Source organism: Cupressus sempervirens, chromosome 2 (genome assembly GCF_028749045.1).
Source record: "Cupressus sempervirens isolate cs-2001-9-10 chromosome 2, ASM2874904v1, whole genome shotgun sequence".
NCBI classification, from domain to species: domain Eukaryota; kingdom Viridiplantae; phylum Streptophyta; class Pinopsida; order Cupressales; family Cupressaceae; genus Cupressus; species Cupressus sempervirens.
In genome coordinates this window covers 73,908,975-73,935,420 of record NC_143119.1, presented here as the reverse complement: position 1 = coordinate 73,935,420, position 26,446 = coordinate 73,908,975, and the positions used below count along the sequence as shown (strand labels likewise).

Genomic DNA, 26,446 nt, shown 5'->3' with positions numbered 1-26,446 from the left:
ACCTAACATTTAGCGAAGACAAACACAATAATGCAACAATAATAAGCAGAAGGTTGGAAGATAAATTCCTTACCGTGGGGGTGGTGCGTACGAATCTTGGTTTCTTGCCTTGTAGGAAATGGGGTCAACATCATATGATTCATCATCGTACTTGTTCTCTTTCATCCTTCCAAATCTCATCTGTTCTTATGCTCTTTGACCAATGCCATGTGTCATATCTTTTCACCTGGCAATCCATCAATTCGTTGGTGGCATATTCCATTCATTCAAGCAGTCTGTTCTCTGGCGTCATGTTCTTCTTCTTTTGCGCTGTTTAGCTCTTGACTCAGCATTTCGGCAAAAGTCCCATGCATGCCTGCTACCTATGTTCTTTCCCTCTTATTCGCGGAATACACAGTCATAGCAAGTACCTAACTAACTCAAACTTTCTTAAATGTTTGTTTTAGTCAAATTTTACGAGGAAAAAACCTCGTGACTTCTTTTCTGGCCGTGTGATTTTTATAGAGATTTTTGAAGTGTTTTTGACAGGAACCATGGAGAGAGAGCAGAAAATGAAGTGGGTCCATTAAGGAATACCTTAAGATGCAAGAAAAAAATGCTGTAGAGAAACACCCAGGAAAAATTTGAGGCGGTTGAGAAATAGCGAATAATCTGGACATTTGGAGGGATTGTAGGCATTTGTCTGCTGGTTTTATAAGTTTCTTAATGGTGCATTGAGCCAGTAGGACAATCCTGGTCTGTATAGGATTTGAATAAGTAAATTTACGGCAAATATGGAAGAGTTTTGTACCGTTGCTATGGATTAATGGTTGTTTTGTAGGCTGTGCTTGTTTCCATCTTCGATGCTTTACGACCGCCCATTTAAAGGAAGGTTTCTTTGCAATTTGGCCTGTAAATTTCTGCACATTGGTTTTTATTAGGAGAGGTTTCTATCTGAAATGGGTTGCTCAACGTCAAAGCTTGACAATGAGGATGCCGTCTTAATCTGCAAGGAGCGGAGGCTACTTATAAAACAAGCAGTAGAACACAGGTATGCATTTGCAGAAGCACATGTAGCTTATGTACGTGCCCTAAAAAATGTTGGCAGTTCTCTTAGACTCCTAATTGAAGGGGATGAAATGTCGTTGGGTTCTTCCATACCCACAACACCCATGTTCACATCCACGGCCACTGAGACCAGTTCTGACTCTCTGCCTGAAAAATCATCTCCACCGCAGGCCGAGAGTCCTGCTGGAACTGGTTCTTCGTCCACAACTGTGGTGAATCATTTGAGATCGGGAGGCGCGCCTCCCCTTTTTTTCGAGGAAAGACCACCTTCTCCGCAGAGGGTGAGTTTGGAGTCATATCCATATTCGTACTCTACCGTTAACCAATATGAGATGGATGGCTTTTTCAGCACCCACTTGCCACCTTCCCAATCCTCAATGGCCCCATTATACAACAACAATAACTCAGATTATCTTCCCTCAGCTTCCTCTCCTCCTCGAGCTTCGACTTGGGACTTCTTCAACCCGTTTCTTTCACTTGATAATACATACCCATATCATGACCAGAGGAGATTGAGCCAAGTTTATGAGGAAGAGGAGATCAGAATCATGAAAAAAGTGAGGGAAGATGAAGGGATTCCTGACTTGGAAGAAGAGAATCGCCGAGAAAGCAAGAAGGAAGAAGAGAAAAAGGAAATAGAGGCACCCTCGGATCCTGTGGATCCTCCAAAAGAACAACCTGGTATTAATGAGCCTGCCGCGGAGTCGAATGCTGATCCACTAACTCAAGTCCCATCTCAGCCAGCTATTGAAACAGTGGTTGATACCAAAGATAAATCTGTAGTAGAGGAAATCCCTTCGAAAAGTGCAGAAGGGAGTGGAGATGTAGGAGAGCAAGTGGAGGAGAAACCTGGTGAAGAGGAGGTTAAGGATGAACAAGTAAATTCAGAGAATGTAGATATACCTATCATTGTCACCCACAGGCCAATGACTATGTTGCAGGTTATGAAGGAAATTGAGGACCAGTTTCTAAGAGCTTATCAATATGGAAACAACATCTCTGCATTGCTTGAGGCAAACAAAGTGCACTACTCTTCAGGCCTTACTGATATCAGAGGTATGACGATCTGTTCTGGCTTTTGGATTGCTGCTATAGCACATCTCCCAATTTTATCTCCATTGCATGATTTTGCATGACTCCTTTGAGGCCTTTCTTGGCCAAATATTTTTGTCACGAAGGATCATCACGGGAATCGCTAACTTATTAATTTCAGATTGTATTGACAATGCTTCAGACAAAATTTATAAGATACATAACGCTGCATTCTTATACAAACGACTCAATTATCTAAACATTTATGATCAATGATAAAGGCATTTTCTATGTTCTAAAATTTCGAGTTCTACGCATTCGTGTACTTAATGTGGGGTTTCACTTTTTCATGGCTTTTAATTTGAAAACATAAAAAATGCCGTTTTGGACAAAACAGTGGTGCTTAGACGCTTTGTAGCCCTTAACAATCAAGATTTGATAGATTGGCTCAGTAATTGTAAATGTGAAATAGTAATTTTTAGTCATCTGACGCTTCAATGTCAAATGCAGAGAATTCTGCAAGGGTTCTGAGTAGTTCATTCAGTCTGCTTCGTTCTTTATCAAGATCATCATCATCCAGAAGTTATGTTGTTTCGTCAAGTTCAAAAGAAGATACAGAAGATAGTTGCAGTGAGTTTGCTGATGACTGTGTCATGATTGCTGGGAGCCATGCATCAACTTTGGACAAAATATTTGCCTGGGAAAAAAAACTATATGATGAAGTCAAGGTATTGTATATCACACGTTTTCTATGTGTGGGCTTCTGATAATATCCTCTATTTTTTCATTTCAGATCTAATTTGGCATCAGGATTCTATAGTTTCAGAGTGCATATGCTTTTTAACTTGATATGTTTGCTTTATAACTTTCTGTATATGCCTACCTCAAAAACATTGGAATTCTTAGTACTAAATAGTTGATCTTTGAAAATAACTGTAAAACTTTATGGTGTCATTGATGGCTAAATGTCAACCATCTTCATCATCTAATTTCAAACTGAATTTCCCACCATTGTGTATGATGTTGATTGTTATGTAGTGTGATGCTACCTAAAGGCAAAACCATTCCCGGTTGCAATATATTCTTGAGTCCTTGCACAATACTGAAATTTAACATTTGGAAGTGGCTATATATATTTCAGGGATCAGAGGCATGTGAAAATGCTGATGGGTCTTTGTTACTTCAAGAAGGATCTCGTAAAATTTTTCAGAGTTCAATTACAAATTCAACTATTCCTCTAGATGGGCATGCTTTGTAATCAAGAAACCTATTCCTTCTCTTCCCTAGGTTTATGTATTCCACCCTTAGGGATGCCTATTTCTTTCATCTCCTTACTTTGCGAAGCATAATTGATATCCATTTGTAGACGACCTACATCATTTATATTGATGTGCTTTGGGTGCTCTCTTCCTACAAGAACTTGCTTATTAGATTGATCCATGAAGGTAGTTGAGTCACAACTTCCATTTGTAGTTCCTTGATGTTGTCAAACAAAAGATTACCAGTTGTTAACACATTGATTTTGCCAATTGTCTTTGGAATCTTATATTCACTAATAATTTCATTGAAGTAGCTTCTTGATTTAATTGTGTAGATGTTTTTTGCATCAATGTTTCGATCGTACTCCTCATCCATCATCAGGATGAACTTGATTCATTTAATCTACATTATTGGATGCACTTGTTGACTGCCGATTCTGGATGCGGAGGCAGAAGCATTGCCTGATGGGTGGAGAAGGATGAGTTTGTATTGATGGCTGACTGTCGCTGGAGGAATTTTGTTAATTGCTGGATTGTTTTTAATCATTGGAGGATTGTTTTTAATTATTGGAGGATTGTATCAACGGCTGACTGTGTCCTTGATACTGACTTGTTTGTGAGCTCTGACCAGATTGTGAATATTGAATGAAATGAAATGAATGATTTTAATGATGTCCACGAGACCAAAGCAGTCTAAGGGACCAAATGACCGCAGCAGTAAGCAATTTTCATATTCCTTTCCACTTCCAATCTTCTGATGTGGATCTTAACCAAAAATCCGGAAGCAGATTGTGAATATTGAATGAAATGATATGAATGATTTTAATGACGTCCACGAGACCAAAGCAGTCTATGAGACCAAAGGACTGCAGCAGTAAGCAATTTTCATATTCCTTTTGATGTTTAATCTTCTGATATGGATCTTAACCAAAAATCCGACAGTTTGCTTGATCTTGTCAGCTTTGAATAAACTTTGCATGTTGTCCGCTTTCATGATGGTATCATAGTATGTTCAGATGTTGTTGTATGCTGTGCATTCTGAGATAAAATACCATTCTGTTTCAATTGCTCCTGCCCTACAAAACATGCAAGTTCTCCTCCCAATCCTCTTTGGGCCTCTTCCATCTACCAATCTTGCACCTGAGGTGATGAGATCCCGTCCTCAATTGTGCTACTAACAACCTTACCTTACCTTAATAGCAGGCCCAAGCTATGCTTTCTCGCCATGTTCCCTGGTTGGGTTGAATGGAAGGTGTTACAATAACCATATGTGGCTGTGAATAGGCGGATGATACAATATGCGGATTTGTTACAATATTTTGTCATTTATTGGAATATTAATATAAATATTATATTACATATTATATATATCAAGATATATAAATATTACAATATCAATATTAATAAAATACTAATATGAAGCTTATATATATATATATATATATATATATATATATATATATATATATATATCATAATATCAATATTAATATTATATATTATCAAGTTTTTTGTGGATAGGTAATGGGCAGAAGCCTTGATTATTTATTGATGATTGCCTTGATTATTTAATATTTATTGATGATTTATTATTATTTAATGAAATTGATTATTAATTTGATGAAATTGATTATTATTTGTTAAGCTTGAGTAGACTTGAACCGAAGACCTCCCAGATTAGAGGCTCAAAATTAACCATTGTGTTGTAGGCTCTTGCCTATTATATATTATAACGTTAATATTATATTAGATATTATTATTTGTTTAGTCTATTATAGTATTAGTTGACATTTAATATTTATCTTGATCAATGTTGAAGTATTATGCTATCAAATGGTTTATTTCTCTATATTTCTTGCATTATATATATACACACACCCAAAAGCGTACAATGTTAATGTTTGATAGCTTCAGTTGGATAAACTTGTGAGACTAAACTGAAGTTATATATATGTGATTTATATATGTGTGTGTGTGTGTAGTTAAATAATATATTATAATGTGAGATATTATTCGTTAATATCTAATTATTGAATAGACATGTCCAATGAAGGGACATGTCTCTTCACAGCCTTTGCTCATTATAAATTAGAAGTTCCTGCCATTTGGAACACACATACCAAATATCATGGCAGTGCAAGTACATTTGCAACATCCTCCAAAATCAACATGGTATCAAAGTTGCTCTATCTTAGGGATTTTTTTGTGATAATAAGAGTTATCCCATACTAACCAGTGAGGCTTCATGGAAGTGCAGATTTTACGTATCAAAGCCTTGGGATCTCTATCTGCTTTGTTGCAAACACAAAATCTCGGATGTGAGCAAGGATGGACAACGAGCTATATGTTCAAGCATCAAACATTCATTTTTTTATATCACGTGTAGCATATTCATAACCATTACACGCAACATGTAGATAATAGGGCACATTAAATCCCACGGTGATAACATTGAATGTTGTCCAATCGCCATCTAATTTGGCATGAAGGATCATGTACAATCACACTTAAAGACTTACACTCAATGCAGGAAGACCTGTATTAATTTAGCTTGCACACGAAGAGCTTGGCAATGTGGCCGCTTGCAACAATCTACAAAACTTCATGGAAAATATTACCAATCAAACCTCTTCCTTGATTTTCGATTTTGGCAAATGATTTGGTCAAGTTCTTGAGATTGTTGGCTTTCTTTCACCGTGTGATGAGCTGATGAACCTGTATGGGGGGGTTTGAAGTCTATTGTGATGAGTATCCTTGCGTGGAGGCTAAAGGGTAGGGTCTACATGTAGGCTCTTGCAATTTGAACAAAAATTGAATGTTGAAATTTTGAAGATTGGAAATGAGATTATAGATGGAGATAAATCGATGGTGTTGTGGATTACAGTGACAAGAAGGAACGCAAACCCGTGATAGGGGTGATGTGGATTGATCAGCATCAATTTAAGGCCAAACAAATATACCTGATTTGCAAGGAGTGGCATGGAGGAGAATACCTATTCAAGCCCCGCTCCCAAGGAACGCACGATAGGTAAAAAGTACAAACACGTGAATAGTGTTGAAGATTGTAGCTGCGACAAAGATCTTTATCTCTAAATTTATGAGAGAGAAATTTGTTTCTTATGACCGTTATGGTAATCTCCAGCTGAAAGATATATTTGCGATCATATTTAAGTTATTATTTTATGTAAAAGGACATGTGTCATACGTCATGCAAAGAGGCATGTATATGGAAATATGGAGTGTTCAATATGTGGAAATATGAAGGGCCTTATTTTTGGGACTCAAAGAGACCTTCGTGTGATAGGTGAAGAGTCTTATGCAATCTATTTGTATGATTTCTTGGTATATTGTAAATCAATGAAGTGGAAAGCCTTGTACTTGAATACTTTATGGTCAATAAAAGATATTTTTGCTGGTGTGGCTAGATTTTCCCCTTCAATCTAGAAGGGTTTTCCTAGGATAAATTCTTTGAGTGTTGTGTGTTTTGTTTATGCTCTTTTATTGTTGTTTATCTCTAGATTTCTGGGCTAATACATTAACAAAAAGAATGTCAATCATCGGGCTGACGAAGACGGAGACATAAAATGCTTAGTCATCTCAAGCGTTTAATACATATCGAGGTTTATTAAGGACTTTGGGCACCGATCCCATAATAAGGAAAGACAACATATTAAGTAGGGAGGTCGGTCTACTTGGAGGTGATTCGATGTTTAAACTAAGTGAAAGAGCCGAGAGGCCCTAATTGTCACTCTTTCAAGGGGGTATCAAAGGAAGAGCATTACGTTTGTAGCAAACTTGCATAGATCGGATTAAAAAGATAATATCTAACAAAAGAATTGTGGGCCTTGCCCTATACATTATTAAAAGGTATGACCGATAGCAATTGGTGTGGACCAAACACAAAGAAAGGGGCATATTCAATCAAGGGTTGAATATGTAATTTCATGCAAGATGCGAACAAAGGCTTTAGGAAGGTAGAGGTATGGGTATCGAGCCAAGTAATAAGGTATGCTTTATGGATAATGTCCATTTTATATTATTTCTTATGGTAATAAATATCATATGAGATAATTATAATTGAGAATATATGTGGCAATAAATTATATATATAAAATTGCATATGAACATTCATTCAAAATGATATTGAAGAATTTGATATAATATTGTGAGATCCATTACGAGAATATGAAAGGTAAAAGATTAAGTTTTATTTTACCTTATTTATTTCTATACAAGCTATGTGCCTTGATCTTTTCCGAGGATGCTCGTGCAGGAAAAAGAGGCTTGATATCAGATTCTGAGGGAGTATGACACTTCTTCAAAGGTAAAAGAGCTTAGAAGATTGATGCTCAGAGGGAGTCTGGCACATCTGTCTGAAGGAGCGGATAGAGGATATATTTCGGTTGATCCTTGAAGATCTTGATTGTATCAGAAACAGAGGGAGTTTTTGACTTCATGTAAACTTTTTGTATCATGTGTGTGATTGTATGATTTAATAGGCTTACCTCTTGTGTACATCATGAGGAAGTGACGACTTCCAAATGATTATCACTTCTATTTGCAAAAGTTATTGAAAGGTGACAATCTTGCAATAACTTAATTCTATATTATCTTGGATGTCTTACGATGTCTATGTAGATCATGATAGATTTTACTTTGCATGGTGGGTGTTTATATGGTAACCATTATGAGAATGCGCGAGCACATACCTTATGAACATTTTTTGAGTACATGGTGAATGTTCTGCAAATTGATGTTATGGAAGACCATTACACAGAGTACTTGGTGAATATCATGCGACTTGTTGTTTTGGAGGGCCATTACTCACAGTACTTGCTGAATATCTTGCATCTCGACATTTTGGAAGGCCATTACTCAATGAGTATTTGGTGAATATCATTGATATTTAGGGAGACCAATACTCATGATATGAGATGTGATATCAAAACCTTTTGAGTGCTTCGTGAATATCAAATGTCGATATTCTAGTAGTAGACCAATACTCATGATATCAAATGTGATATCAAAATGGTGGATATCTTCTAATCAAATATATCCTTAAAATTTTAACATTCCTTATATTACCAATGGTGTAATATCTGTCTTGTGTATATCCTCCCTAGCTAAGAGGGAGTGAATGTTTGATAGCTTCAGACTGTTGGATAAACTCAAGAGACTAAACTGAAGTTATATATGTGTGTGTGCGTGTGTGCGTGTGCGCGTGTGCGTGTATGTGTGTAGTTAAATAATATGTTATAATGTGAGATATTATTTGTTAATATCTAATTATTGAATAGACATGTACCATGAAGGGACATGCCTCGTCATAGTCTTTGCTCATTATAAATTAGAGGTTGCTGCCATTAGGAACACACATACCAAGTATAATGGCAGTGCAAGTACATTTGCAGCCTCCTCCAAAATCAACATCCAAATCCCCCAAAAATAATTATCACACATCTGCAAACCTGATTCTTGTACCTGCATCTGAATCAGCAACTTAGCATTTAATCCTTATGCTTTCTTTCATGTTCATCCCGATGATGAATTGCAGAGTGTGATCCGAAATGTTGATGCAGAAAACATCTACACAATTGAATCCAGAAGCTACTTTAATGATCTTATGAATTGTACAAATCTACCAACTCTTACCAATTTTTTGCCAATTTGTCGGTGAACTTAGCAACAATTTTAACACAACTTAGCTGTAGATGCATTAGGGAGATACTTGATGCAGACAATGATCGATATCAACTTCATCAAGTTGTATGAATGATTATTACCTGATGCCATATATGCCGATTACCTGAATGCGTGTTTCTGCATTGGCTACCAGGAAACTGTGCAATCCTTTCAAAGAGTGCATCCTTTGATCCCTATCTAACATGATCTATCTGAGTCAGATCCAGGTTGCATCATTATGTGCTTGTTTGTTATGTGTTTGGTGCCTGCACATTCTTCCAAACATTTCTGTGGAATATCATTGCCTTATTGTTTAGTAAAGCACTGAATTTTTTATTTTCTTTCTATTATTTGATCTGTGGATTGACTGGAGATGGCAAATGGTTGTGAAGAACTTACCTTATGTATTGAACTCTTGGTTATACAGAGAAGAGAAATGGAGATTGCCTAATCTTCAGAGAAACACAATTTAGTGATTCTTTGGTCCAGGATTTGTATGGTTTATGGTGATTTCCATGCCATGTATTTACTTTCACTTAAGACAGAAATTTGAACACTTTATCAAGTTGTAGCTCTTTTCCAAATTAGTAAGCATGGAGCAATTTTGGAATGTTATATTGCTTCCCTGTAGATGCTTTTGAAGCTTTTAACAAATGCCTACAAGGATATTAGGCTTATTATTACTTATTATATGTATGTATGTGTGTATTGCATCTGTGTGTGTGTAGCTATATATAGACACACACACATATGTATCTTGTGTTTTAATTTATTACAGTTCAGATTCATTAAAACTATTTTATGTCTCGAGTCCTTGCTGTTTGTGATTATTGCATAGAAGCTTTCCTTAAGTTACTATAGCGTTTTGTATGCCTTTTTAGAATATAGGAAAAAAATTTATGCATAGAAGCTTTCCTTAAGTTACTATAGCGTTTTGTATGCCTTTTTAGAATATAGGAAAAAAATTTATTAGCCTTGACCAAGGATCAAAGGTTCTCAATGTGTTTGTTGTGACTAGATTATGAGTCAATAAGCATTGTCAACACTGGTAATTCAATTTGATTATGTGCATTGCAAATGCTTGTTTTCAATTATCTAGTAGGATTTTACAGCTTTTTGCATAAGATTTAACAACCAGGATGCTAGATTGCATGCTTTCTTGATTGAACATAACATGCTCCGTTTGTGACAAACACAGATGAAATATTCATTCCGCTTTACCTTTTTGAATGTATGATCGTAAATTATTTTCTGTGTAACAAATATTTTTGCAGGATGGGGAGCGTTTAAGAATAGCATATGATAAGAAGTGCATGCAACTAAGAAATCAGGAATCTAAAGGAGAAGATTTTCAAGTGGTTGAAAAAACAAGGGTCACAACAAAAAGCTTACATACAAGAATTAAGGTTTCCATCCATGCAGTAGATTCTATATCAAGGAGAATTCAGAAGCTGAGTACTGAGGAATTACAACCACAACTTGTGGAGCTAATACAAGGGTATGCCTTTTCTTCTGAGTAGTCTATCATATTACAACATACATGCCTGTTCACTTATTTGCCACTTTTAAGCTGATGATACTATGTGATATACAGTAAAATAAGAACTCAAGTTTTGCATATACAAATACTGTACTTCAGTATAGTTTTTACATAATAGAGCTGACCATTGGAAATGGCTATAATAAATTTGAACATTATATATGGAAAAGCTATTAATATGCATATACCAGAGAGCCATCGTTCAACAATCTCACACTTTGACCAAGGGCACTGGAAATACATATGTTTTTTGTTGTATTGCAATTGTTTACAAATATTCTGCTAGTACAAGCACCAAAATGAGACTAATACAAGTTCTTGCCACACTTATTAGAGACTAATACAAGCCCTTTATGAGCTAACATTAGAAATCAACGATGGAAGACCAAGAGTCATTACTAGAAATTTGCTTTATTTAGAAACCACATCCACTTTAGAAGACAATTATGGAAGACCAAGAGTCACAAATTAGAATTCTGCGTTAGATGTTTCTATGGGGATTTGAGCTTGTGTCTCCACAATTAGAATCTAACATTTCAACCAATTAAGTTCAACTTCTTTGACTAACTTGCATAGGTTACAAAAGGCACATATATCATATAGTACAAACCAAAGGTTTTTAAACAATTGTACACCTTACCAAAGACACTAACTATACATATGTTTGTAATGTCTCCTTTCAATGCCCTAGTTTTAACTATACATATGTTTATAATGTCTCCTTTCAATGCCCTAGTTTTTACCCTAAAATTGCAATTCCAAGTAGAGAAGGAAATGAAATAGAATTAGCTATATTATTCACCTTTTGTGGAATAAGATAGATCATGGTTGAGACTCTGCTATTATGTTAGGTAATCATTGAAACATAATCCATAAAACATATCTTTCCTAGTAGGATAAGGAACATTAGCTCAACCATATGGTATAACTAATTTCATTGATGGAGCTCCTTGGAAAAGGACATAGGGTGCCTTGAGCTCATACCCTTCCATCAAGCCCAGAAGCATGAAATGACACCTGTCATTCAGCTTCCCAACCCCTCTCGAGGTTACCCAACCCCAACCCCTATCGAGGTTACCACTACTCGAATGAACCTTAGGTGTTAATTGAATCCCTTATAAATATTCCATGATAATGTGCACGAGGAGTTCCCTTAAGGTTTTTCCCAACAATCCATCCACATTAAGAAGTACCATGGAAGATCATGCAAGGTACCTTGAGCCCGTCCTTCAAGTCTAGGAGCACAGAATGAGACCTTCCATTCGGCCTTCCAGCCCCACTCGGGGTTACCACTACTTCAATTGACCCTTTTTGCTACTTGCATTCCTTGTACGTAGCATATCTCCCCTCCATAATAGGATAGCATATTGGTTGTAAGTTTCAAAGGAATCTTCATCATTGTTAATAAATAAGTAGGATTCTCTTAGGATCTTCTCGAATAACTCATGCACATCATGAAGTATCATGGGGGATCATACAAGGTGCCTTGAGCCTGTCCTTGAAGCTCAGGAGCATGAAACAACACCCACCATTTGGCTGCCTAGTTCGTCTTGGGTCACCCTACTTGAATGGACCTAATGCTACTTGCATTCCTTGCAGTTGCATGCATCACATCCCCACTTCATAATGGATGACTTAATGGTTGTAGGTCTTAAGGGAATCTTTATCATTATTAATTATGTGTACATTCCTACTTCCTATCAAATGGAAGACCAGATTATCAGTTAGTCAGATCAGAATTTACTATGCACCATACCAATGCCTTTCACAGTATATAAACTGCTGTCTAATTAATTAACTGTGAGGCTGCAGATCTCTTTCTCAGTTGCATGTGTATTCCCTCTTCAATGCCTAGTTGACTTCTTCCTATGTGGCTTTATAGCCTCTTGTTTCCCTCAAGAGATGTGAACTTTGGAGGGATCCCCCTCCCTCCCATTAGGGATCATGTCCTTTGGATATAACTGAGTGAAGTGTCTTCATAACTATTATTCATCACAAATAATTCCTTTACAGGCTTGAATCATGGGAATGGAATTATTCGTCTCTCTTCCAGGCAACCTTTAGGATATGCTTAGAGGTCTGCCCTAAATCAGCTTGAAGGCCTGCCCTACTTCTTCCATGTATCTGTCCTGTTTTCTGCTCAAATTCTGCTCAAAGATCTGATCATAGATTGCTCTTAAATCTTCCTTAAACATTTACAAAGATATGCTTTTATTATTGTTTTTCTTCTCACACACGTCTGCTGCTATACTCCTAATATCTCCGTTTTGTCCTCCTCAAATAAAACCTCCTTCCCTTTATATCGTCCAATTTAAAGGAGAGGTCACATCTTTAGATCATGTCTGCCTTTTGGCAAGAGACACAACCTTTCACAATTAGCACCCTTTGGAAGTGCACAACCCTTAATAATTTCTGCCATTTGAAACAGTCACTTCCTTATTTACTTTTCATTCCTTTTTTAATCCTTCCTGGATTCCCATGCTCCATTCTTTTTTACTTAGTTTATTTCCCCTCAAATGAAGTTCTCTTCTCTTTAGTTTATTTCCCCTCAAATGAAGTTCTCTTCTCTCCCTTTTTATTTTGCAGTTCATGCATTTTGACCATTCATTTTACTCAATTAAATTTAACTATGTTTAAAATTCTTTTATATATCTGATTTAATTATTAAACCCTATTTCAAGAAGGGGGCTTGACAATGTTACACAAGTTAATATGTGCATTATAGACAATAGATCGTAAATGGAAATCATTAACTTATATTGGATGACAAGGAAAGAAAGCGTGATGACTTAAATTAGTGAGACATCTCCCTTTACGTCTTGTAAACTTCACTTTACATGGTTTAAGACATGATATCATGTTGCTTATCTTACCATTCTAGTGTCATGGAATCCTATTCAATAGTCTGAATATCGCTGATGTAATGGAAAAACTCAGCAAATTAGAGAGAAGTCCTCAATATTGCAACTCTTTTGTCTTTAGGGCATTCTATCAATTTGAAGGGTTATGATTTTACTCCATTGCCAAGACTTTCTAGAGGACATCTAGATGTAAAAGTGCAGATTTGCTGCTACCTAGGATCCTAGATTCATCTAACAAAGGAGAACCCATTTCAATTTGACAAATGAATGAGATCATTGATGGTCTTAGACCAACATTTAGGCCAGAGAGTAGAAGAGCGAACATTAGAAGTAGAATGAATAATTGGAACATGATAACTGCAACAAGAGGAACATCATTTAGAGGAAATTTTGGTAGGACATCATCAAATTCAATGTTTGCATCATCCCTCCCATCAAGTGAACCAAATGGAAGATAAATACCCAAATCAGTTGCCTTCAAAGGCTGATCTCCATAATTCTGTGCAAACGAGGAAAGTTGAAAAGGTCCTCATTCTTCATCAAAGACAACATCACAATTGAAGATAAGACAATTAGTGTCAATATTAATCAACCGGTAAGCCTTGTGGTTGTTAGTATACCCTATGAACATAAGTTATTGACTCTTGCAATCGCGATTGAAGCGCTTGGCATCTAGAATCCAAATATATGCCAAAGAGCCAAAGACTTTCAAATGACTAATCCTAGGTTTGCATCTAGTCCAAGCTTCCTCAGGAGTCTTCCCCTTATCAGTCTGGGTGGGAGACCAATTAAAGAGAGGTTGCAATGAATAATGCTTCTACCCAAATACTTTAGGAACATACTAGTGTTCCAACATTGATCTAGCCATTTCAGTCATAGTGCATTTTGACATTCAACAACATCGTTTTGTTGACTCTTTTTTATTAAGGCCTTTAACTTTTGAAATACATCAAACACATTTGATTTCTATCTAAGAAAGTACACACACATTTTAGGATTGAAATCATCAACAAAAAGAAAGAAATACTTGGAACCAGTAACAAAAGATGTATTCATTGGACCATAGGCATCAACATGAACCAACTACAATAACTTTGAGGCTCGCCATGAGTCACCATCTTTGAATGGTGTCTTATGCTACTTCCTAGCCTGACAAGCTCCACAAACTCGTTGATTCTAAGTTTGAATCTCCTGCAAGCCAAAAACTAGATCCTCTCAAACAAGTTGAGCAAGATAGCAAATGTTTAGGTGGCCATACTACTGATGGAAGATGATTTAGCTACAAACACATGCTTAAGAGAATCACTTGTATCCACAAGTTTGTACAGACCATGATCCTCTATGCCAACAACCACAATAGTGCAAGTCGCACGATCATCAATTTAACACTTGCGCGAGTTGAATACCACATCAAGTTGAGGAAATGCTGCATAATCTGGCTTATTGAGAGAAGGTTTAGTTCCATACCAAGAATGTAGCATACGTTAAGGAATATGAGATTCCTCCCACCATATTGTATCTATACATTGCCTTTGCCGACAGTAGTATACTCTTCTCTTACAAAAATGAATGAATTAGTGAAAGGTGAGAAGTCTGTGAACCAATCACATCGACACATGTAGTCATGAGAAGCACCAGAGTCTATGTACCAAGCAAATGATTTCACATGATATGCAGGGCATTTCTCCATGAAAGCATAAAATGCAAATTCTTTATGCTTTGAGTGCTCTGTGACATTGGCCTTAGGCTGAGACCCTCCCTGCTTCCGATGTTTAAAATCAATCTGATTCCTACAGTCCCTCATCAAGTGACCCAATTCGTGGCAGTAGTTAAATTGAACTTCCTTCTTCTTCAAGCTATCTTGAGACTGTCTGGGGCCTTTTTGCTAAGATGATTGAGATTAGCATTTATCTTTATGAAAGGATTTAGCTGCAAAGGCTTGTTCTGAGGACCAAGTAGCACAACTATCAAATCTCTGTTTCCAACAGCCCTACTGCAAAAGTTTGGTGTGCAAGTTTGAAAATTTTAAGTCAACATTCATTGTAGTGATGTTGAGCATTTTGATGAAGTGCTCATAGGATTAGTTATACTCTTTAGGGTTATTACTACCATGTCCTCTTCCTGCATTTTTAAACCAATTGCCTCTAGCTAAATTTGAATGTCTGTAATCTTTGTCAGATGCTCTTGTAAGGACATACACTCATCCATCATGAAGAATGCATGACTCTTATATGATGTATCATGGAGATCCTTCAAAATAGTCCAGATCTCTACAACTGTCTTGTCAGATGGCCACTTGTAGCAGCCAATCATCAGTAACTGAAAGTTTGATAAGGCTGACTGTTTCTTGGTTGCACTCATCAAACTTTTCCCGATTTTGACTAGGTCTGGTAGGATGAGTCTCTTTACCCAAAATGAGCTCACTGGGACAACTATATTCGAAGACAGTCATCATCCATGGCTTTTATGTGTTGTGATTTTTGCCATTGAATCGCTGTCTGCTTTCTAACATTATGTTGGTCAAAGACTGGTCCATCATGCATGCTTTTCGACATGCAAAGATTCTGAAGAGGCAAAAAACTGATTACAAAATTCAAGGCACAAATCCCAAGGCAAAAACACAAATCCCAAGGCAAAAACATAGGCAGATGTACGAACAAACTTCAAGAAGTATGAAATACGACTGATGCAAATCCCAAGATAGGGATTTTCCATAGACCTAGAAATTTAGACAAAGATTTAAAAATCTTTGTAAAAAACCCACAGAATTTACAGGTTAGAATTTATTTTGACTAAAAATTCAGATGATTTTCAAAAACCCTAGCTGGTTGAAAGTTGAATTTGAAACCCATATGGAGGATTGTGGGTTAAGAATTTCTGAAAGTAAAAATCGCTGGTTACAGAGCTGCCATTCAAGTTTGGAGAAGAAATCCAATCAGTAAACAAAGAAAAATGTGAAATGAAATCACATTAAAAGACTGGCGTCCTAGGAAAAAACAGCCCCCAATGCAAACTGAGAAAAACACACGGACGTCTAATGCACAGCATCTGCAAAAACAACTAATGAAATGATTGTGAGAGCTGATAACATGACTTTGTGAGGGCCGAAAATCCCAAAACAAAGGTTACAGAAGAATAAAAATCTGAAAACCCTTGTTGTGACACTTTAAACTGACACCAAAAGAAAATGGACGTGCAGGCCAAAGAGAAACCAAGTAGCAAATTGCAAGCCAGAAGCTCTGCAAAAAAATGATAAGAAAAAAATTCATTTTTAAAAAAAACTGAAATTTCATTTGCTTGTTTTTTGAAAAACTAAATTTTTTGTTTTCTTTGACTGATATAGATTTTGGTAAAATATTGAACGAATAAATGAAATGATCAAATGATCATGTAAAGAATCACAAAGGTGTATTTTCTATAACGAACAATTGTAAAATAGAAACTAACTAATATTTACATTAAGTTACGATATTGACCATTAATAATAAATAATCAAGATATTACTTTAATACAATCATCTATATTGGTATTGCAATTAAAGACAGCGGTTCAAATCAGTGGAAGGGGACAATAAGTAAGGCACACAAACTACGACTCAGGGTAGATCCAGGCTTCCAGCTAAATGCAAATTCTATTTACTCCAACAAACAGATTAGTTCATGTTTCAACAGACTCATCAAGTGCTATGTGCTCATTGCTTGGCTACGCAAAGTCCAAGTTGAACAACGATCTCTAGGTGGGCACAAGGCAAAGTTGACATCAATTGAAAGATTCTTTGATGTCTTGTGTAGTAACATCCTACAACGTTCAGGTGTTGAGCAAGGAAGAGGGAAGACCCCACACCTATATCTTATATTAAAAGGAAGCAGATCACACTCATGTGACCTGCATTGACAAGACAATCACTCGGATGACACATAGGGATATCCAATCTGTAAGTGATTGTTACAGTTGTTATTAGATAGTATGATATTATAAACCCCAGATGAACATTTAGTCATTTACGCTAGTTAATGCTACTAGATAACTGTAATCTCAGACCTGAGTTTTTTATTAGGGACTGATATTCATAAATTAAGCTATAACAGTGTTGGTAATTAAAGTCCAATCACTTACTTTAGGATCAGAGCTGTAGTTAATAAATTTGTTGTTTAATCTTTATTTGACTATCAATCTTCTATTTGGCCAAAAAACTTGGACAATAAAAATTGCATCACAGACTGTAGTCAAGGAACTGTATCACACATCACAGCCTTGGGCTATTACATGGATCGGAGCTATAGCTAATTAATTTTCTGGTCAATCTTTATTTGACTGTCTATCTTCCAATTGGTGAAGAAACATGGGTGATAAAAATTGCATAGGAGACTTTAATCAGGGAATGGTATCCCTTATCACAGACTATAACTTTTATAGTGTCAAACCAGGTATGTGCTGCACACTATCGAGGACTTTCACTCATGCTTCAGGAAATTGATTGAAGACTCTATTATGAGTAAATGATGCTCAAATGAGAGTCTTCATTAAGGTACACCCTTTCACCATCATATTCTTCATACCATAGTTCAAAATACCTGCAGTAAATTGAAAAAACTGCGATATCTCTCGAGATGCCCAGGAAAAGGATAAAAACGCCCATTAAATCGGCACCGGTATTATTAAAAGATTGTGGCATTAAAATCCAGTAAAAATTGTGAAATACTGCTGAAAGCGCGAGTTAAAATCGTGGACCAGGTCAACACAAAACGCCAAAAAAATAAATTAGGTTTTCACTGGCCAATAGAGTCGTGTTTTTCGCATTTTAGGTCGTGCTGCCGCTGTGATTTCGTTTGTGTCTTCGTGATGCGATTTCGTGTGCTGAATTTTTCATGCTGCCACGGATCTTGCTGAGGAGTCACAACAAACTTGCGAGGAGTCAGATTTGCTGCGGACGGCATCGTCAAATCCACCTTCAAAATTGACTGGTGTTCAGTTCGACTGCGTCTTCACTGTTCAAAACTGGGTCTTTCTCGCATTCATCACAGGCCAGGTATGGATAATTTTTCTTTTTTAAATATTGGAGTATATTTTAATTTATTTGTAATTTAGTTAAAAAATCATTAAAACTTACTTATATTTTAAATCTAAATACTACAAATTAAAATATATTAAATGATTTATAATTTTAATATTTTGGTTTTGACAAAAAATTTAAGGTTTAAAGTACACTTACATTGGATAGTAAATTAACAGTTTTTAACAAATTAACAATATTTACTAGTAACAGTATTTATAATTTATAAATAAATTATAATATATTTAAATTTTAAAATACTAAATACTAAATTAGAAATCTTTTAAAAAATAGACTTGCTATTGACTTGCCGTTATATATGACTTCAAAATTATAATAGTTAAATAAAATAGAATTATTGTAATTAAATTTATTGTTTTATTGAAATTTATAATTTTGTATATAACATAATAATAGTATTAAGTTTTAACGTTAAGTGTATTGTTTAAACTTAAAAGATTTATAATTTGGTTTTTGAATATTTAATAGATAATGTATGCTTTCGAGCTATACATCGTCTATTTTTTATTAGGTTCTCGAAGTCTACAAGATGACTGGTGGTGGCAGAGCTAAGGATCCTTTATGGAAACATGGGATCCCGGGGGTAATCAGTGGACATGTCAAATGCATCCATTGCCATAAGAAAATGACTTCAGGGATAAGCCGATTGAAATACCATCTTGCGAAGATTCCATGCAATGATATTACATCGTGTGAAGAATTTCTGGAAGAGGCTACAAGAGAGGCTTTGACAAGCCTAAAAAAAATGCATAAAGTAAGGCAGAAAAAAAGAGGACATTTGAGGCCATGGCAGCCCCAATGGGGACTTTTAATTCTACAGAATCAGAAACAAGTGGAGAGGGTTCTTCTTCTATTGGGCCTCGGATACGAGGATTGGGAAGTACGAGTGGGTCTCTAGTAGACTTTTGGGTTCCACGTAACACTCCTAGTGCTCAACCTGGCTTGCTAGGCACTGCATGGAACAAAGAGATGCATGAGAAGACAAAGGTGGCAATTACAAGATTTTGGATCCGCAATGATATTCCCTTCAATTCTTTATGCAGTCTGTATTGGGATCAAGTGGTAACTTCCATTTCTTTGTCTGGTAAGGGGTTCAAGCCCCCAACTCCCTATGAGGTGAGTGGGACATTGTTACAGGACGAGATAAGAAATATTCATTAGCTTGTAGAAGAACAAAGAAAAGTTTGGGAACAGAAACGTTGCACTAGTATATCTGATGGGTGGACAGATGGCAGGAATAGGACACTCATCAACTTTTTAGTTGCTTCAGGGGGGCAGTTGGTATTTTTAAAATCAGTTGATGCCTCTGATCAAGTAAAAAATGCAGAAAATTTGTGTAACATGTTGGATGAGGTGGTAGTAGAAGTGGGAGTGGCTAATGTTATCTAGAGTGTGACTGATAATGCAGCTGAATATGTGGCTGCCAGTAGACTTCTCATGGAGAGACATCCCACATTATTTTGGAGCCCTTGTGCTGCCCATTGTCTTGACTTGCTTCTTGAGGATCTAGGGAAATTGAGCTGGGTGGAGAAGGTGGTTGAAGATGGAAGGAATATTGCTAAGTACATCTACAATCATACATGGGTCTTGAGTCTTATGAGAGAGCACACTAGTGGTAAGGATCTTGTACGGGCAGGGGTCAGACGCTTTGCTACTAATTTTCTAAACATGCAAAGCATATTTGAGACATTGCTAGACCTCAGGCGCATGTTTCAATGGTTATAGAGTCCTTATGCCAGGAAGCCTGAAGCAAAGAAAATTGTGAGGATTGTGTTTGATGGTAGCTTTCAAAAGCTGATGGAAGAGACCCTCAAAGTAAGTTTTCAAGTATTCATTGATGATTTAATATTCAATTTTGAAATATTTTCGTTGGCTGATTTTTTTATGTTTTATTATGTCTAGGTATTAGAACTGTTGGTGAAGGTTTTACAAATTCTGGATGGGGATAAAAAACCCCATGGGGTTTCTATATGAGGCCATGGATAGTGCAAAAGAGGCCATTCAACACTTCTATAGGTCAAATGAGACCAATATAGACCCATATGGAACATCATTGATTGTAGGTGGAACCCACAACTCCACCAACACATTCATGCAGCTGCCTACTTCTTGAACCCCAAGTACTATTTTTCCAACACTTTTAAAGCAGATGCAGAGGTTCAAATTGGCTTGGACACATGTATTTGAAGATTGGTTGTTGATACAGACCTCCGAGACCTCATACTTGATGAATTGTAGAGCTACAAGAGGGAAGATTGGCCATTGTTTTCTTCTCTTGATTGCAAATGTAGGAGATACACCTTGTAGCTAGGTAAAAAAGAACGTGTTTAGTTTTATCATACCGTTGATTTCACTTATGAAGTTTATTGGAAGTTGTACTACATCATAAATGGTTTTTTTAATCCTCGCAGATCTGTAGTAGGAAGATTATGGTGCTACAACGCCTAATCTTCAAAAGCTTGCCATCCGAATTTTATCGCAGCCTTGTAGTGCTTCTGGCTGCGAGAGAAATTGGAGTACTTGTCAAAACATACACACAAAGAAACATAATGGGTTGACTCAAAAGCACCTGAATGACTTGGTTTATGTGAAGTACAACTTTCTCTTGCATGAGAAGAAGGTGAAAGGGCAAGCTTCATATGAAGCACTAGACTTGGATGACATTGATCCATACTCAGCTGATTGGATTGCTCCTTTTGATGGTGAGGATGCGGATGTTGGTGAACCTTTACTGATAGATGAGCAGCTAGCTGAGTTTGAGAGAGAAGCAGATGAGTGGGATGCAGATGTGGCAGCACGTGAGGAGGAACATGAGCTTGGTCATCCATCAGAGGCTTCTATCGAGCGTGAGGGACCTATTAGGGCACCTGTTGAGAATGTTTCCACAACAACTACTTCAACACCACCCACGTAGCAGCAAGGATCTCTTTTGATACCGAGACTTGAACTTAATATGTATTCAAAAGTAGTAGTTTTGTAAAGTTTGACTTCTATGTATCACACTTATTTATATTCAGATGTTCTACTTGTTTTTTGGTATACGATTCTAGTAGTATGTTAATGATTAATCTACTAAGTTCCTCTTGCTATAAGTATAAATTACTATTTAACTTAAAACTTTGAATGATATATGGTGGATATCTCAATTTTCAAATTATTATATATTCTACAAATTTGGTGCATGTATGTGTTTTTAAGCATATTTTAAGAAATTTTATATTTTCAAATGTTTGATAAAAGTGCCGATTTATTGCTGAATTTTTCGTTGAGCTTTTGTCGATTCTGAGTTTTTCAAAATTTTTGGGTCAGTTGAGATATTGTCGATACCGAGTTTTTAAACTATGCTTCATACCTTGAAAGTCACTCCCAATGGGAGGTCATATTCTCGAGAAGACTTTTCAGACTTGTAATCTTAATCATTTTTTTTTCTCCCCTTTACAGTCTTTGTAGAAGTGCCCATTCTTGCTGTAGTTTCATGCTTAGCTTTGGACTTTCTAGTGGATTAGGATTTCCCACAGATGTCTCTAGAATTTTTTTCTACTTGCCTTTCTCCTTTGGTCGTACAAGAATAACTAGGTTCTCCTTACGAATTTCAAAAGATTTTTGTCACATCTTCTCGTAGAGTAAAGCAACCATTACCTAATCCATTTTGAGTTTTGAGACACTAATCTGAATTGCCACCAGGAAATGGTCACATGAGTTTAGCTAAGAACATATTAGTGTTATGTAACAATTTTTTCATTTTTACTCGAACAAAGTGCAACTAGGTCACAATTATATTGAAAGCATTAAAAAACTATACCACATAACGTTAATCATCTATTTTTACTGTGTTAAATTTCTTTGTTAGAAAAGTTTGTTAAATATGGATTTAGCTTGTTACAAGTTTTACCCAAAGAGTTTGTGTGGTGGTTTTTTCATGAATATTCAATTAAATGAATCCACCTAGCAAAGCCTAATGAGGTTCTTCAGATTTCTATTATATAGATTCTAGTGAGCTTGTGACACTGTGTTCGGTTTGGATCTGTAACATAAAAATCGGGGGCACAATGATAATGTATAATAAGGTGTATATTAAACCTCCAATTTTAGGCATACATTAGGGAAAGAGAAAAGGGCTTCAAGCATTACGTTCAAAATGGCCCAAATCAGATTAGCAACTCCTGAAATGGATACAAAGGGTCCTAATAATAAATCCAAGTCCTTTCAAACATGTATAATAAAGGGCCTCTTTCTTTTCCCTTTGATTGTTGTGTTTTGGTTCCCTCCAGTTATGTGTTTAATGAGTCGGAATAATGCAAGTTGATTAATTAAAATGCAAGAAATGTAAAAGCACATTTGATAGCTAAGCACATGAAAAGATTAGATCTGATATATCAAAGTAAGTGCTGTGAAATGACAAACAAGGAATTATACTCACCTTGAGGCCTAGTAGAGGAGTGCCCTTTCAAATATGGAAACAAACTGTCGAACTGTAACAAAAATAGAAACCATGCGATATCCAAAACTAGAAGGTTGAAAACTACTTATTTTGTGAATCTAGAGACTCATGTGCATTCAAATTAAGCATTGCCGTGCTTGTAAGCGTTCTTTGCGAGAGTTGAATAGGTGCAGTGTTAGTATCACAAGACAAAACAAGACATTTGGCAAGTGTTGGGTTTATGCGTAAATCTTCTAAATGGCATTTTCATGCATATATCACTGAAACGACATAGTCATGTGCTTATCTCCTGGACATAAAAGTTATGATCATTAATATCGATCAAAATGGGTTGTGGTGATCTAATTGGAATGTGATCTCAAGACAGTGCATGGTGAGGATATTACAATAATAGATAAGTCGTCTATTATTAGTTAATGGTTATCTATTGTAAATATCTAATAAGCTTTAGTTTGTGTTCGTTTTTTTGCTTTCTCTAGAATAGAATGTTTCTATTCTTTACGATCGTTTCCTAAGGAAACATCCTCTCATTCTTTTGTATAAATTGACCTTTCGGTCTTTGTTAATATCATGCAAGTATTTTACCAATTACTGCCGTAATATGGTATTAGAGCTAATACTTAAATTTTTTCGGAAAAATTAATAATTTCTTCTTGAAATTATTTGTTTAAATTTTTTCAAAATTATTTTAGTCGATTTTCTCTAAAACCCGCCTAGGGTTTTCTGCCTGGAGAAATTCCAAATCTCGAGCTAGGGTTTTGTCCTCTCCAAATCACGATTTTGCAACTCACGTCTAAAAATCGTGGTCGTTTTTTAATCTAAAAAAATGCAGGTTCTGTGCTCGCGACTGGTCGAACTGTCACTCTGCAACCCATGGCAAATCGTGGTCAGTTTACTTGCTCGTGACTAGTCCAAATTTAACTCTGCAACTCGTGTTTAACATTGTTTGCAGTTCGCATCTGGATCTCTACAAATCGCGTTTGCAAATCAGGTCTGTGTTATGGCTCAAATTTGCGCATTCGTTTTGAAGAATTCTTGGGTCAAATCTGCCATTATTCAGAGGCCAAACTCAACTCTCCAGGCTCATCTCTACTTGCAAATAAGGATCTGTGCAAAAATTGACCATTATTCTCCACGAAATCACCATTTTTCTGCACTCAAAACCTTCATTGGCCGCCGACTATTTTTTGCTTGAAACCCTAATTTTTGGGTTCGAATTTTCTTTTTGATTGTAGATTTTTGGTGGGTTTTTCGAAAGCTCAACTGGGTTCGTTTTTTCTGGGTGCCTCGATTTTTGTGCCTCAATTTTCAAGCTAGCTGATCAAGAAATTGACAACATATTCCTTTTAGGTTTTCCGAGCTCTCTTCTAAGTCACTCTCCGATGCTTTGAAGAATGTGCCTTCACATATTTTCACAGTTTTTCATTGAAAAGCGTGCAATGGCATCTCTGATAAACAATTCTGCTCAAGCATAACTCCAAATTCAATGGTCGAAATTATGGCACTTGGAAGTAGCAGATCATCGTAATTTTTGAATATTGGAACACCAATCCAACTTGTTTTGGGTGTTATGAAGCGTCCAACTTTTTCGGGTCTTGATCAAGATACATGGGATCTAAATAATCGAGAGGCATTGTTGCTTCTCAAATTATCCGTGGCTGATGATCAACTTTCTTAGATTCCATCCAACAAGACAACTGTCGAGATTTGGATACATCTTAAAGGTCTTCATGAGACTTTTGACAAAAGCAGAGCCTTCTTTCTGAAAAACACTCTATTTTCTATTGTCATGGATGAGCACCTCTTGCTCCAGGCACACCTAAATCGGAGTTAGGAAATCCATGATCAATTACTTCCCATCGGTCGCAAGATGGTGGAAGAGGGGTATTGTGGTTATCACTCTTCGGAGTTTACCAAAATCCTATGAGCATTTTATCGAGACTCTCAACATCACATCTACTGGTGTTGATTTGAAGTTCATTGATCTCTGCACACTGCCGCTTCAGCAAGATTGGTGGAAACAACAGTTCAATAGCAGCTCTAGTTCCACCTCCACCGAGCAAGCCTTTGCTGCGAAATCTTTTCAGAAGGATAAAGGCAAGTTTCAACAACCATCTCAGTAGAAGTTTTTTGCTCTAGCATCAGATGGTTCCAGAAAGAAGAACATTCAATGCAACTACTGCCACAAGTTTGGACATATGAAGGTTGAATGTCTGAAATGCTTAGTTGCACAGTCTAAGCAATCAGGTTCGCAAACCAAAGTGAACAGTGCAAAGCACACTGAGTAGGCGAAATCTGTCTTTTACGCCTTCATGGCTAAAAGATTTGCAGATCATGTGAAGTTGTCTGCTTGGTACATTAGTTTAGGTGCCTCTCGTCATTTCACTCACCATAGAGATTGGTTTACTTACTACTGAACTTAGTCAAACTTTGTTATTTTTGGTGGCAGAGAAGAGTTTAGGTTGTCGATAAAGGCAACATTCAGATTCAGTCTGTTGGGAGGAATCTCATATTCCTTGATGTGTACTACGTTCTAGGGATGGAACTAAATCTACTATCAGTCAGTCAGTTGCTGCAACACTCTCCACACTTGGCAGTCACCTTCAGTTCACATCAGTACACCATCACTGATTGAGCTACTAAGTTTGTTGTTGCAGTGGGTCTTGAGGATCATGGTCTTTTCAGACTTACTGATTCTAGTGATTCTCAAGACTTAGGTATGGCTGTTCGGCAATCTTCTGTGAGCACCCTTTGGCATCAACAATATGGACACTTAAATGTGCATTATCTCTCATAGCTTGCTCAAGATGAGCTTGTTCTTGGATTACCAGAGATTCAAACTCAACACCTTGGAGTTTGTGACGCATGCCATGCTGGGAAGCAACATCGTACACCTTTCACCAGTGGCAATTCATGGTGAGCTTCTTAGGTACTTAAGCTTGTTCATGCCGATATCTGCAGCCTTATGACCACTCCTGTTCTTGGGTCCAGGTATTTTCTGTTGTTTGTTGACGATTTCAGTAGAAAAATGTGGGTGTATTTCCTTAAAAAGAAATTAGATGCATTTCCTATATTTCAGAAGTTTAAACCTTTAGTTGAAAAATCGTCTGTGAAATCTATTATTACTCTTAAATCAGACAATGGGGGGGGGGGGGAATTTTGTTCTAATGCTTTCTCTAGCTTCTTTGATACACATGGCATCAAACGCTAGTTAACCACACCCCATATGACACAACAAAACAATGTAGTTGAACGTCGGAACAGGACCATCACTGAGATGGCTCATTCCATGCCTGAACACAGACATGTTTCGAAGCAGTTTTGGGTAGACCATGCTTGAATACAAACATGTTCTAAAACAGTTTTGGTCAGAAGTACTTAATACTGCAGTTTATCTATTGAACCAGTCACCTGCAGTGGCGGTGAAAGGCAAAACTCCAGAAGAGGCCTGGTTAGGTTTGCAAGCCTAGAATTAGTCACCTGAAGGTTTTTTGGCTCCCTTGCTTTTGT

General features: G+C 36.6%; 1 protein-coding gene across 2 annotated transcripts in view; it reads left to right on the top strand.

The window, feature by feature from the left end:
• The first annotated feature begins 264 nt into the window (after positions 1 to 264).
• The window catches only part of LOC149571104 (protein ALTERED PHOSPHATE STARVATION RESPONSE 1-like), a 46,572-nt gene continuing 20,390 nt past the window's right edge, over positions 265 to 26,446 (top strand). The window contains exons 1-4 of one of the 2 annotated variants that reach the window (XM_089812662.1): positions 265 to 406; positions 517 to 2,103; positions 2,590 to 2,807; positions 10,295 to 10,518. In XM_089812662.1, the coding sequence (XP_089668788.1) occupies positions 939 to 2,103; positions 2,590 to 2,807; positions 10,295 to 10,518 (1,607 nt within the window). In that variant the 5' untranslated portion in view covers positions 265 to 406; positions 517 to 938. The remainder of the gene's footprint in view (positions 407 to 516; positions 2,104 to 2,589; positions 2,808 to 10,294; positions 10,519 to 26,446) is intronic. The other variant, XM_089812663.1, reaches the window with a different exon arrangement.